Source organism: Acomys russatus, unplaced genomic scaffold (genome assembly GCF_903995435.1).
Source record: "Acomys russatus unplaced genomic scaffold, mAcoRus1.1, whole genome shotgun sequence".
NCBI classification, from domain to species: Eukaryota; Metazoa; Chordata; class Mammalia; order Rodentia; family Muridae; genus Acomys; species Acomys russatus.
In genome coordinates, this window is record NW_026131939.1 from 34,032 (window position 1) to 49,845 (window position 15,814).

The 15,814-nt window shown below is 37.3% G+C and overlaps 1 protein-coding gene across 1 annotated transcript; it reads left to right on the forward strand.

Annotated features, from left to right (window-relative positions):
* The first annotated feature begins 14,107 nt into the window (after positions 1-14,107).
* Positions 14,108-15,046, forward strand: LOC127186671 (olfactory receptor 2L8-like). Its single transcript, XM_051142899.1, has one exon. The coding sequence runs from the start codon at positions 14,108-14,110 to the stop codon at positions 15,044-15,046; it is 939 nt and encodes a 312-aa protein (XP_050998856.1).
* The last annotated feature ends 768 nt before the right edge of the window (positions 15,047-15,814 follow it).

The window sequence follows — 15,814 nt, forward strand, 5'->3', positions numbered from 1 at the left end:
GTTGCTGATCATGGGAGTTCAAGACACACTCCAAACAATGTTGGGCATTGTTGGTGGTATTGGTTGTATCTCAGAGGTTGAAAGTATGTACCTATTGCTGAAGATACTATTCATGCAATGACAAGATTGAAAGTGTATCCACTGAAAGTTCATTAATTTGAGATGGAGAGATTGGAGTAGGGAGACGTGGAAGGGGTTTAAGAGAAAGGGGAAGTTTGAAAATGATGCAATTATATTTTAATTCAAAATTAAAAATTTAAACAAAATATTGAAAAATCATGTACTTCATGAAACTATGAGAGATTTTGCTGCTAGGATAATATCAAGAAATGTATTGAATTGATTTATCAGTCCTAGGAACCTTTAAAGAAATTGCTAAAATTCCTTCTTCAACCTTCTTCTAAATCCTGTATCATTAGTAACTTATCTCATAACATGATGATCTCTGTGGACTTTGTGAAAGAACACATACACACACACACACCCACACACACCACACCACACACAGAGAGAGAGAGAGAGGAGAGGAGAGAGAGAGAGAGAGAGAGCGGGGGAGAGAGAGAGAGAGAGAGAGAGAGAGAGAGAGAGAGAGAGAGAGAATAAATATCTATTAGGGTTTATTGGACATAATAGGCCCTGTTTTCATGGAAGAATACTGTTGGTATGCACAGGATGGGAGATAAGTATGTTCACTGGCCGTGGAAAAACTTTGAGGGATAAACATCAGGCAAACTGTGATGCTGAAGAGATAAAAATGGTGTGTATACTAAGCTAGCTTTTTATTTAGTTATCATATGTGTCTAGACTTCAGAAATATTGAAGGAAATTTGTTTTAGAATTGATTATTTTCATTTACAAAGTCTATAGCATATTTAAAGATTACAAAGTATTAGTATGTTTAAAGTTTCCCTTCATCAGGGAACATGAACAGTGATATTTTGGACTAAAGAAACAGTATTATATAAAATCATATATGTATGTATCTATATTATAGTACATACCATATACATGTGGAGAGAGAAATGTATGGTATTTTAAATTTGCAAGGTTATATAATTTTGAAAAACCTGTGATTAATGACATATAAAATGAATTGATACTAAAGTTGAGCATACAATGTATTTTCTAAAATTTCCTATATTTATGGTAAAAACCTTTAGTGTATCATTTGCACTAAATATCAATTTCTTGATATGTCCATTATAAAGATAATAAAAGTAATGGTTAAAACATATATGTTAAAATTTATATGGATTCAGATACAAGCTCAAAGTATGAGAGTGTTTGGGTTTTAAATAAACAAAGATATTTAGGGAAGAAAAATGCTGCCAGGATCATTACTATTTATTATGGAAAAGAAAACAGTCAATATCAGTTATGTTTTCCACAAGGAAGGCTGTTTCCAGGTAAGTGTATGTGGTTATCACATCCACACTGATTTCCTGGTATTATTCCTTTTGGCAGTGTGGATTTGTGTGAACTGGGACAGTTTTATAGTTATGGAAATGTAAGTTTTACATGTCAGGAAACAGTGCAGTAGCACACACAGGAATAGTGAGCTTCAGAAACAGATTTAAGTGGAGTCTGATGGAGAAGCAGTGGCAGTGATTTAATAACACGAAGCAACTTAACAACTAATTCCTAACAGTGCCACCAGGATGGGAAGAGAGCTAAATTTCTGTACGAAGCCTTCTGATCAACCTCATGGAAATTAAATGGAGGAAGGCACATTTAAAAGGGACAATTTGTTAATGATTGAAGGTTGAATTTCTCATCTTGGAGTAATATAAAGCATTTACCCGAGTTCCAAGATGGTAGTGCCTATCATACACTGTATCTGATCTACAGTATGGAGACCAGGGACCAGACTGAGAACCACAGACTGAAAGAATTGGAGAACACTAGGTGAGTTGGGTCCTGCACAGTGCAGACCACAGGTGGGCTTGGCCCTAGGTCAAGCATCAGCCCACGGAGGTCCTGAACCACTTCCCAGACTTTGGAACAGAATCCACCTACTGCTGCAGCTGGCCTCCATAGTCTAGGCACAGTGTGTGGGATGGTTGAACACTGGAGCTCCTGACCTGGGGAAGTCTCAAGGAAACAGGTGAATCTATACTTGGACACCCCCACCTGCCCCATGCCAGTCTACGGAGAGCCCCCGAGACCATGGAAAAGCCCAGGAGACCGTGAACATGATACTCAGCAAAAGCGTGGGTGGTCTGGGCTGTCCAGGCTTGAGCCAGGCAGCTGGCCTCAGCGGACCAAGCCTGCAAAATTGGACTGATAGAACTCGGCCAGGTTGGTCCCCATGGCCCAGCAGGGAATCCCACACTCATGGGAGAAGCTGGACTGTCTTGAGGGTCTGGAAGGGGTTCTGAATTGCGGCCACAGTTCAGTGGGACTGAACCTCCAAAGGTGTGCAATCTAGACTGGTCCACTATCTAGACTGTTCTGGGCAAGATCCTGACTGTGGGCCAAGGCAATCTGGGCCTGGACAATTAGGCAGCTAAAGCCCAGGCTGGACAGTACCCATGGCCTGTCAGGGATTCCATGCTCGTGGGAGAAGCTCCACTGCCCTGAGGAGTCTGGAATGGGATCTGAATTGCGAACACAACTCAGTGGGACTGAACTGCCAAAGGTGTGCAATCTAGACTGGTCTGATATGTAGACAGTTCCGGACAGGAACCTGACGGTGGGCCATAGCAGTCTGGGCCTGGACAATTGGGCAATTAAAACCTGGCCTGGCCAGGCCCCATGGCCCAGCAGGGTTTCCCACACAATTGGAAGAGGCTAGACTCCCATGAAGGGTCAGGACAGAAAATTAAACAGTGGCCCCCAACACCGCTGGTCTCAATCCCCACAGTAGTGTGAAGGGAATCAGGCAGAGACCTACCTCTGCTGACCCAGCCAGGAGCCTAAGATGTAGAGCAAAGTTCTCTGGAGCAGAAACAATGTCACCTGTTGGTTCCAGGGAAGAACTCTCTGATCCACACAGGCAAGGACACGTGACCTATAATCACTCACCAACTATCCATTCTCAATGACCAGTGAAGGACACCAGAAGCTATCGCACAACATCAGAGACAGCAAGATGACTAAAGGATAGCGCAAGAATGCAAACAACAAAAACCAAAACAACTCAGCAACTCCAGATCCACTTATCCCAAAGAAAGCAACTCTGAGACTTCAAATCCAATCAAAATACAAGAAAATGACATAAAATCCATAGTAATGAAGATGATGATGGAGGAAACAAATAAAATTCATAATCAAATGCAGGAAGACTCAGCCAATCAGGTGGAAGACATAAAAGAGGGCTATAGAGAGGCACTGGAAAAATTTCAGGAAAATACAAACAACCAGATGAAGGAAATCAACAAAAACAGTTCAAGATCTCAAGATGAAAATGGAAACAGTGATAAAGGTACAGACAGAAGAAAAACAGGATTGAGAGGCCTTAGAGAAGAAAGCAAGCAACATAGTGGTGAGCTTCTCTAACAGAATCCAAGAAATGGAGGAATGTATCTTGGGACTTGAAGATACAACCGGAGAACTCAAAACAACCATCAAAGAAAATGATAAATCTGAAAAACTCCTGACACAAAACATCCAGGAAATCAAGGACACCATGAAAAGACAAAACCTGAGAATAATAGGTATTGAGGAAAGAGAAGACATCCAACTCCAAGGCCAAGAAAATATCTTCAACAAAATCATAGAAGAAAATTTCCTCAATTTAAAGAAGAGATGCATATAAACATACAAGAGACCTATAGAAGAGACTAGAAAAGAAAATCTTCCTGCCACATAATAATAAAAACAAAAAATATACAGAACAAAGAAAAAATATTAAAAGTGGCAAGAGAAAAATGCAAAGTAACACACAATTGTAAACCTATCGGAATTACACCCGACTTCTCAGCAGAGACCATAAAAGCCAGAAAGGCTTGGACAGAGGTCCTGAAACCCCTAAGAGACCACAGATGGCAGTCTAGACTACTACACCCAGAGAAACTATCAATAACCATTGATTGAGGAAACAAAATATTCCATGACAAAAACAAATTCAAATAGTAACTATCCACAAATCCAGCTTTACAGAAAGTACTAGAAGGAAAACTCCACCCCAAAGGGACAAGCTATAACCAAAACTACTCAGGAAATAGATAACTACACCATTGCAAAAATACAACCACAGAAACTCTCTACTGTAAACAACATCAAAAATTAAGGGACTTAACAGTCATGGTCATTAATATCTCTCAACATCAATGGTCTCAATTCTCCAATAAAAAGACACAGACTAACTGAATGGATGCATAAACAAGATTCAACATTCTTCTGCATTCAAGAAACACATCTCACCCACAAAGACAGACATTATTCCAGGGTAAAAGGCTGGAAAAAATATTCCAACCAAACAGTCACAAGAAGCAAGCTGGTGTAGCATTTTAATACCTAATAAAATAAACTTTCAACCAAAATTAATCAAAAGGGATGAGGAAGGACACTTTATACTTATCAAAGGTAAAAATCAACCAAGATGACATCATAATTCTGAACATATATGTGCCAAATACAAGGACATCCACATTAGTAAAAGATCTTTAACAAACCTTAAACCACACATCGATCCCCACACAATAATAGTGGGAAACTTCAACACCCTACTTTCACTGAAGGATAGGCCATTGAAACAGAAACTAAGGTGAGAAATAACATCATTAACCAATGTCATGAATCAAATGGATCTAACCAATATCTACAGATCTTTTCACCCAAACACAAAGGATAGTACCTTCTTCTCAGCATCCTATGAAACCTTCTCCAAAATTGATCACATAGTAGGTCACAAAGCAAGCCTCAACAGATACAAGAAGATTGAAATAATATCTTGTACCTATCAGATAACCATGGTCTAAGGCTGGACTTCAACAACAACAGAAATAACAAAAAACTACACACACATGGAAACTAAACAACTCTTTACTTAATGACACCTCGGTCAAGGAAGAAATAGAGAAAAAATTAAGGACTTCCTGAAATTCAATGAAGATGAAGGACAAACATACCAAAATTTGTGGGACACTTTGAAAGCAGTGTTAAGAAGCAAATTCATACCACCAAGTGCCTTTAAAAAGAAATTGGAAACATCCCACATAAGCAATTTAATGATACATCTGGCAGCCATAGGAAAAAAAGAAGCAGAAACACCCAAGAGGAGACAATGTCAGGAAATAATCAAACTAATGGCTGAAATCAATAAATTAGAAACAAAGAGAACAATTCAAAGAATCAAAAAAACCAGGAGCTGGTTTTTTGAGATAATCAACAAGATAGACAAACTGTTAATACTATCTAAAAGGCAGAGAGACAGTATCCAAATCAACAAAATCAGACATGAAAAGGGAGAGATAACAACAGACATTGAAGAAATACAAAATAAGATCCTACTTTAAAGGCATATATGCCACAAAATTAGAAAGTCTAAGGGAAAAGGACAATTTTCTTGATTGACTCCACTTGCGAAAATGGAATCAAGATCAGATAAAAATTGAATAGTGTTATTTCTCCCATAGAAATAAAAGCAATCATTGATAGTCTCCCAACCAATAAAAGTCCAGGGCCAGATGGTTTTCATGCAGAATTCTACCAGATTTTCGAAGAAGAGCTAATACCAATAGTCTTCAAGCTTTTCCAAAAAATAGAAATGGATGGAACATTACAAAATTCATTCTGTGAGGCCACAGTAACATTGATACCTAAACCCCACAAATACCCAACAAAAATAGAGAATTTCAGAACAATTTCTCTTATGAACATTGACGCAAAAATATTCAATAAAATACTCACAAAATGATTATAAGAACATATCAAAGATATCATTCACCATGACCAGGTAGGCTTTATTCCAGGAATGCAGGGATGGTGTAATGTATGGAAATACATCAATGCACCCCACAATATAAAGAAACTGAAAGAAAATAACCATAAGATAACCTCCTTAGATGCAGAAAAAGCATTTGACAAAATCCAACATGCATTCATGTTAAAGTCTTGGAAAGATTAGGGATATCAGCCATATATCTAAACATAATAAAGGCTGTATACAGCAAGCCAATAGCCAACATCACATTAAATGGAGAGATACTCAAGGGAATTCCTCTAAAATTGGGGACCAGACAAAGCTGCCCACTTTCCCCATATCTCTTCAATATATTTCCTGAAGTTCTAGCCAGAGCAATAAGACAGCAAAAGGAGATCAAGGGGATCCAAACCAGAAAGGAGAAAGTCAAATTTTTCCTATTTGCAGATGATATGATAGTGTACATAAGTGACCCCCAAAATTCCACCAGAGAACTCCTACAGCTGATAAACACCTTCAGCAAATTGGCTGGATACAAAATTAACTGAAAAAAGTCAGTAGCCTTCCTATATACAAATGACAATCATGCAGAGGAAGAAATTAGGAAAACTACACCCTTCATGATAGCCATGAAAAATATAAAATATCTAGGAGTAACTCTAACCAAGCAAGTGAAGGACTTGTTTGAAAAAACTGCAAATCTCTGAATAAAGAGATTGAAGATGACATCAGAGGATGGAAAGAGCTCCCTGGTTCATGAATTGGGAGAATTAACACAGTAAAAATGGCCATCTTACCAAAAGCAATTCATAGATTCAATTTAATCCCTATCAAAATACCTACACAATATTTTAAAGACATTGAAAGATCAATTCTCAACTTCATATGGAAAAAGAAAAAACCCAGAATAAATAAAATAATCCTATATAATAAAATATCCTCTGGAGGAATCTCAATATCTGATCTCAAGCTGTAATATAGAGCAACAGTCATTAAAATAGCATGGTACTGGCATAGCAATAGGATGTTTGATCAATGGAATTGAATTGAAGACCCAGAATGAATCCACACACATATGGGTGCTTGATTTTTGAAACAAAGCCAAATCTATTCAATGGAAAAAGGATAGCATCTTCAAAATTGATGCTGGTCTAACTGGATGTCTACATGTAGAAAAATGCAATTAGACCCATATTTGTCACCATGCACAAAAGTCAAGTCCACGTGGATTAAAGATCTCAACATAAAACCAGAGACACTAAATTGGTTAGAAGAAAAAAGTAAGGAAGAGTGTGGAACACACTGGCACAGGAGACAACTTCCTGAACAGAACACCAACAGCCCAAGCCTTAAGGTCAACAATTAATAAATGGGGCCTCATGAGGCTGAGAAGCTTCTGTAAGGTAGGAGACACTGTCAACAGAACAAAGCGACAGCCTGCAGACTGGGAAAAGACCTTCACCAACCCTACATCTGGCAAAAGTCTAATATCCAAAATATGTAAAGAACTCAAGAAATTAAACACCATCAAACAAAATAACCTGATTGAGAAATGGGGCTCAGAACTAAACAGAGAATTCTCAACAGAGGAATATCAAGTGGATGAGAAACACCAAAAGAAATCCTCAATGTCTTTAATCATCAGAGAAATGCAAACCAAAATGACTCTGAGATTCCATCAGAATGGCTAAGATCAAAAATTCAAGTGACAACACATGCTGGCAAGAATGTGAAGATAGAGGAACACTCCTTCAGTGCTGGTGGGAGTGTAAACATGTACAACCACTTTGGAAATCTATTTGGCATTTTCTCAGAAAACTGGGAATAGGGCTTCCTTAAGACTCAGCTTTTCCACTCCTTGGAATATACCCAGAAAATTCTCCACCACACACCAGGGACATATGCTCAACCACGTTCATAGCAGCCTTATTCATAACAGACTAGACGTCCTTCAGTAGAAGAATGGATAAAGAAACTGTGGTACATATACACTAAGGAATACTACTCAGCTATTAAAAACAAGGAAATCTCTTCTTGGTAACCTGCTGTCCTCCCTCTGAGTGCCACCAGGTCTCCTCCTCCAGGAGACATGGTCAAATGCGAGGCACCAGAGTATGTGAGCATATACAGAAGGAGGTAATCCCCCTCAGGAAACAGTCATAGGGGAGGGGAATAATGGGAAAATGGGAGGTAGGGAAGAATGGGAGGATACAAGGGATGGGATAACCATTGAGATGTAACAAGAATAAATTAATAAAAAAAAAAAAAAAGAAAGAAAAAAAAAGAAAAAGAAAAAAAAAAAAACCCAAGGAAATCCCAAAATTTGTGAACTAATGGATGGAACTAGAAACGATCATACTGAGTGAGTTAACTCAGAAACAGAAAGTCTCACATGATACATTCGCACTTATAATTGTGCACTAGCCCAAAAGGCATGTCCCACGAAAGCCTTCACTTACCAGGATATTTGGATAGATGTGAGGACATCCTATGGGGATTCTAGGTAAAAAAAAAAAAAAAGGAGATGTCTAAATAGGAGAACCCAGAGGGTCCTAGGAACCTACAAGAAGAACATTGTCATGGGTGGATTGGGGCCTCAGTGGTGTCTGATCAAACTATTGCAGTAACCAAGGACAATACAAGTAGTAAACATTGAATGCCTACTCCGGTCTACCCAACGAACAGGACGTTCCCCACAGTTGTGTGGAGAGCAGGGACTGACTCTGAAATGAACTCCAGTGCCCCATATTTGACCACTTCCCCTTGGTGGGGAGGCCTGATGGCATTCAAGGAAAGAATAAGCAGGCTATCAAGATGAGACTCGATAGTCTATGACCATATAGTGGAGGAGGAGGTCCCCCTCTGTCTTAGACCTAGGGAAGGGGAATAGTGTGAAAGTGGGAGGGAGGGAGGAACAGGAGGATACAAGTGATGGGATAACAACTGAATTGTAATCTGAATAAATTAATTAAATAAGAAAAGAGGTAAAAAGTATTTAGTAATGAGTGCAGTGCTATATGATTCCAAGGATAAATTTATTGTTTCTTTTACAACATTTTATTTATATAAACTGTAGTTATAAAAATTCTCATTTATATTTTATAAGAAATGTAGTTATTATGAAAAGGCAAATGTATTTTCCATAAAATTTGCATAAAATTACCAATCTATGTAGCAGTAGTATATTTTGTAAACTTAAGACATTACTATAAGTATATGAGAAATTGAAAGGAACAATGCAAATTGCATGTTTCAATTATTCATTATTTCAACTTGAATTGGTTTTATTATGAGCCACACATTTTATTTTTTCATATTATTTCTTTTAATTCTGTGTAATCACTGAAATTTTAGTTAAACAATGATTCATTGGCAATCTTTAACTCCTCTACATAGTTAAGTAGTACCGTAAAATCTAGATACGAAATCACAGAACAATATAGTGGTAACAAATATATGGTTAGAAATCATATGCTGGTGGCCACGCTGATACACACATTGATAATTAGCAAGTGGCAAATGTTAAAGCCACCACTCATTATTAATCTATCTAAGATTCTTTTCATGAATTCCCTGTGGATTATCTCATGTAATCTTCCAGTAACTTATTTTTTTAAAAAAATCTGCTCATAAATTACAGAGCTTCCAAATTAGTGTTCAACAATCCAAGCTTATAACAAGCTTATGTCAAGTTTTTATTCTAAACTCTGTAAAGATGCCACATTATAAACAATTCTTCAATATGACTAAAATTCAAAGGACATATGTATGTTTATCTGTGAAAGCATTTATACTTAAGCAATATCTAACTATCTATGAATGCTAATTTATCATTGTAGGATTCCAAGCTGGTGAGTACAAATTGTAACTCAAATAGTACCTAGATGTATGTGATTTTGAAGCACACGTGCAGGCACAAATTATGATTTAATTAAAATAATTATAGTTCTTATTCTACATATTCTTCTAAATAATCACAACTTATAATTGATTGGAAAATATTTGGAAAGGAACAGTGATATAATGGAAGATATTACACATTATTTTATTTCTTAAAATGTGTTGTGAGAATGTTGGAAGAATGAGGGATCTCATGCATGTTTCAGTGGAAGGACACTGTTGAGAACAGTGTTTGTTTATACTCCAGGGTTCACTCCTCCAGGTTATTTGATTTGGATTCTTTGTAAACTATAACAGTATAAATTTATTTTGTCATGTATGGTCAGGAGTGAAACAAAATCACAAAGCCTATTTTCAGTGGCACATGCAGGTAACACCAGTGTCTGTAGGCAGGGGTATTCTCAACTGTTGCAGCCTCAGCTACATAGAAAATTTGAAGACAGCACGGAGTGACTGAGACCATATCCCAGAAAACAAGGCAACTGAAGAATTATAATAGTAGAGATCTTCTGGGAGAAAATGAGTACATTGCATTTTTGGGGAAACTAGGTGCCTTCTGGCCTATAGGCTCCTGTACAGCATGTGGTTAACAAACCCCTCATTGGGAAGTTTCAGTTCTTTAGGATTTCTTGCAATCAAGATGAGATACAATGGCTCAAGCCTGTGTGAATGGTGGTGCCAAATATTTTTAAATTCACAAGACTTTGAAGGTACAGTCTTAGATTCTTTAAAAATGTTGAAAAAAAGTCTAACCAATGAAACCTGGCCTTCTTTCATAAAATTAAAAAAACTTTAAATAGTCTGTCAAAATTTATTAAGAACAATTTAGTTAGTGAGCAGCACTACTGTAAAGAGAAAGAACAATTGGAAATCATCTTGTTGTGGGAACACTTCGCTGAATAAATGCTAGGCCCCACCCCTAAAGGGCCTGTGCATACAGTACAATTTCACTTTTAAGTGCACAAATGAGGATTGCATCTTTAAAATAATAAAAGTGTATCTAAAAATGCATGTTTCCCATAAATACATGGGTAATTTAAAGAAAGCAATTTTTGAGAAACAAATTTCAAGTGAATACAAGTATAGAAACTTAATGTGAATTCACTGCCGATTAAACTCACGAAACTGCTTTTTTATTTCACTAAAGTTCATCTAAACTGATAAAATTTTGGATATTTAAAGAGATATCTGCTGTTATCTAAAGTTTAAAAGTTAACACCCACATCAGAGAAAATATGTGATATCTATGGTTGGAGTCTGGGTTACCTCACTCAGGATGAGTGTTTTTCTAGACCCATCCTTACTTTCAAACTTCATGATTTTATTTTTCTTAATAGCTGAATAATATTCCATTGTGTAAATGTACCACATTTTCATTTCATTTCCCACTATTTATGGATATCTAGGCTGTTTATATTGTCTGGCTATTTTGAATAGAGCAACAATGAACATGTATGAGCAAGAATCTGTTTGAAGACATAGAGTCTTTTGGGTAGATGCCCAGGAATGGCACAGCTGCATCTTGCAGTATATTGATTTTCAGCTATTTGAAGAAATTCTACACTGATTTTCATAAGGGCTGTGTCAGTTTGCACTGCCACTGGCAATGAATAAGTGTTCCTTTTTTCTCTACATCTTTACCAGTATATACTGCCAATTGTTATATTGCTTCATGAATATCTCAACGTGTGTGAGGAACAACACAGGGTATCTATTAAAAGATAAATTGATATGTGATATCTATGTTTGTGTCCAACTTGTCTTACCTACATTTCTGAAAAGAGATCAAGGCAAATTTGCTTAAAATTCCTTAGCTTGATTTTATTTTCTATGCTAGTGGTTACCAGGCATGTTGGCACATGGCCTGTAATATGGAGGAGATTATAAATTATACCTCCAATCACTATGAAGTTCTTGCCACCTTTTTCTAATATTTTTCCATGTGTAGTGCCTTGACCACAATTGGTTGGGGGAATCAAGACAATTTAAATTTTATTTGAATCATTTTTAAATAGATGAATCATTGCTATTTCACCTTGGGAAAGAAAGAAGATAAACATGGTTTGGTTTGTTATATAAGTAAAAATGCTCAAAAATATTTGAGACAAATATTCAGTGGCTGAAACTGCTTCCCTGTCAGATGCAACTTTCCTTTAAATAATGACACATTACTCACTCTTGCCACATGTGAACTGCAAAACACAGTTAACTGAAACTGTTTCTTTACAATTCAGAAATGTCACATTCAAGAACTGATTTGATATATCAGCCATTATTTCTCTGTGTGATTTTCATCTCAGCATTAAAGTGGATCATGGAAATATTGTTATATCCTATGTAAAGTACAAATGTTGGTGGCCATCACCATGTTAATCACATGGATAATTGTCAGCATTACATTTCAATCGGTCACTTAAAGTATTAATGTAAGTGATGAACTCTAATGTCAGTCTAGGATGTTGGTCTCATGATGAATCCAGATATGACTGTATAAAAAAATCTGCTTTCCCAGAATTTCATGTTTTCAGTACCCAGTTGAGATTCATTTGCTAAGTGTAGACTCAAAGATACACTTGTTTCTCACAATTTATTACAAGCTTCATGTACGAAATAATTTTAGCCTTTTGGAATGATTAAGTCTGGCAAATTTTTATGCTAGAGCAGCAACATCTCAGAGGATAAGAGAAATCCACAGCCACTCCTATTCCTGCTCAGGTCAAATATTTCGCTATTTCTCTCTTGTGTCTGTGATATTTTAAACAATAGACTTGTTTGTAAAGAGCAGCCAGAGAGCAAACCCATCTGAATATTACACCTTTCCCCTTCTCTTCATCCTTCCACCTTCCTAATGAAGCCACAATTTTCTTTGTGTTTGAAGGAAGTTGACAACTATGTTCCATCTTTACAAATGTATTTGCGTTTCTTGTACTAGAACACATAAGTAGCATGAATGTGCATAATTATCTTCAGTCTTCTATGTTTTAATTGAATTTTTTCTTTCAAATGTTCTCCAACTTACTTTGTAACTTTTTTTGACTGTAGTTTATCAGCCCTGGTCATTTTAGGATCTCCATGAATACTTTACCAGGATCTGTCCTTCCCCTGTTAAGATAATTGATATCTGTATTATGGGCTTAATAACTCTCATTTGCCTCTAATGATGCCATTTTTTTCTGATGAAATAACAATTTCCTTAATCATTTCTTACTCATCCCAGGGATAGGTTTGTGGGTTTATATGCATATGTGTTTGTGTATTCCTAAGTGCTGTATCTCCCTCTTCAGTCTACAGATCTCCAGGCTGATAGTCTCGGGGCTTAGTGAAGAGAGACATGTGACACATTCTCTGGGGCCAGCATCCTCCTCCTGCTGCTGACAGCAATCTCTCTGGAGGAGAGTGGACCATGCTCATGTTCATTCTGAGGAGCCAGGACTCCTCTTCCTCTTGCAGCATTAACTACCTGATTGCAGTCCATTAATGACCCTGCAGTGAAATTTGAACCATCCCAAGTCCTCTTTAGTAGTTATCTCTCTGCTTTGCATTGCATATTTTGAAAGTACAACATTCATTTTTTTTTATCATTCTAGTTCATCTAAGATGGAAAAGTCATAAATGTGTGTGTTTAAATTTTCATCTTAAGTTATAGATAAAAGAGAGAAAAGTAAGAAGGAGAGAAGAAAAAGCAAAATACTCCATGTGGTTCCAACAAGGGGCTTTTGTGGAATGAGTGTGACGTGTAGATGTCCATAGACAGGGTCTAATAAGAGTGCTCTAAATGTGAATGAAGGAGAAAAAGGAAATGACATTGTGTGGCTGAAACTTGTCAATAAGCATTATTTATAGCTTTTTGAAGATCTTGGTTTTTATTAATGTGAAGGGTGTGCATAAGGAAGAAATACAAATTTTCTTGATCTCATTAACTGTTGGATCTTTGTGTGTATCTTAGGGCCTGAGTATGTGAAAAAAAAAACAGTCATCCTGATAGGAAAGAAAATGGGTCTATTTGGTAGACATTTACATTGGTTCTAAAAATGCAGTAGGAAGCCTCCTGTTCATGACATCATCTCATTTTATTAGGAAAGAAAATATCTATTTTTTTATTAAGGTCATTATATAAGTGTATTACTCCGATAGGTTCTCAGGTTCCAGTAAGGTATTTTGCTTATATATGTTGGTTTCTTCCAGATTTATATATGAAACAAAAGAATCAAAGTACATTGTTATTTGCTTTGCAGTTATGATCAATCATAGTCTGGTGAAAATCATGAATTGAATTATTTTATTGTCTTTTATGTAACTTACAGTTGCATATGCTTCTAAGAAAATCTAAATGAGCCCCCAATGGATAGTTATAACCAAACATCTACAGGCTTCATTTTATTGGGATTGTTTCCCCCATCAAAAATAGGTTTGTTCCTCTTCATTCTCATTGTTCTCATCTTCCTGATAGCTTGGATTGGCAACCTGTCCATGATCCTCCTCATCCTCCTGGATTCCCATCTCCACACACCCATGTATTTTTTACTTAGTCAACTTTCTCTCATCGACTTAAATTACATCTCTACCATTGTCCCTAAAATGGTGTCTGACTTTATATTGGGTAATAAGCATATCTCCTTCATTGGGTGTGGGTTTCAGATCTTCCTCTTTTTGACTTTTGGGGGTGCTGAAACCCTTTTGCTGGCTTCTATGGCCTATGACCGTTATGTGGCTATTTGTTTTCCTCTCCACTATGCCACACGTATGAATAAACGAGTCTGTGTGCTGATGATAACAGGGTCTTGGGTGCTGGGCTCCATTAATTCCTGCGCTCACACTGGGTATACGCTGCACATTCCTTACTGCCGATCCAGAGCCATCAACCATTTCTTCTGTGATGTCCCTGCTATGTTGACTCTGGCCTGTATGGACACATGGCTTTATGAGTATACAGTATTTGTGAGCACAGTCCTTTTTCTTGTGCTTCCATTCATTGGCATAGTGTGTTCTTATGGCCGTGTTTTCCATGCTGTCTACTGCATGCACTCTGGGGCAGGGAAGAAGAAGGCCTATTCTACCTGTAGCACCCACCTCACTGTGGTAACTTTCTACTATGCACCATTTGCTTACACCTATCTACGTCCAAGATCTCTCCGATCCCCATCAGAGGACAAGGTTCTTGCAGTGTTCTACACAGTCCTCACCCCAATGCTCAATCCTATCATTTATAGCCTAAGAAACAAGGAAGTGATGGGGGCCCTGAAAAGGACAACTCACAGAATTTTCTTTGCAAAGATGTAGACAAGTTGCCTACCTGAGTCCAGAACTTAGGTACAAGTGTACTCAGCATTGGCCTTCTCCAATTAAAGCATACGAACTGGAATATTCCAAAAGAGGTCAGGGATGATTAAGGGCTTTTAAACAATGGACTCAGTCTCATAAGTGAAAATTAGCATCAAAATGTCATTTTTTCTTTAATTTTATTTTTGAGCTTATAATATGATTACATTTCTCTCTTAGGTTTCCTCTCCACAACTCTCCCTTCTACCCCTTCCAACTTTCCTTTAAATTTATGGCCTCTTTTTCAGTAATCGTTTTTGTATGCCTATAAGCATACACACATATATAATAAACATAACATGTTCTGTTGATATAATGCTACTAGCATCTATGCTTTCCACGGTGATCGTTTGGAGCCAAACAAGTGGGCGTTCTCTTTGTTGGTGAAGACCACCTTTATAGCTCCCAGCTTTGCTTTCTTAAGTTGCCTATAGTTGTTGTGCAGGGTTGAAGTGATCTTTTACTTGTCAACTTGCATATCCATTGGTGTTCTTGTTTAGCTCATGTTTTAGCAGTCATATTGGTGAGACTTTTTGGGTGTAGATTCTGAAGTTACCAGAAGACACAAACTCACAACAGAAGTCCCTAGCCTTCTGGGTTTTACAATCTTCCCACCCACGCCATCTTCCACAGTGTTCCTGAATCTTAAGTGTGGGGTTATTTTGTAGGTATATCCATTGGAGTTAGGCTTTACAACTCTTCGTTTCAAATGGCTGTGGCTTTCTCCAT

What these genes read in the sequence shown, in the direction of transcription:
- LOC127186671 (XM_051142899.1), top strand. Translation starts at nt 14,108, where the DNA reads ATGGATAGTTATAACCAAACATCTACAGGCTTCATTTTATTGGGATTG.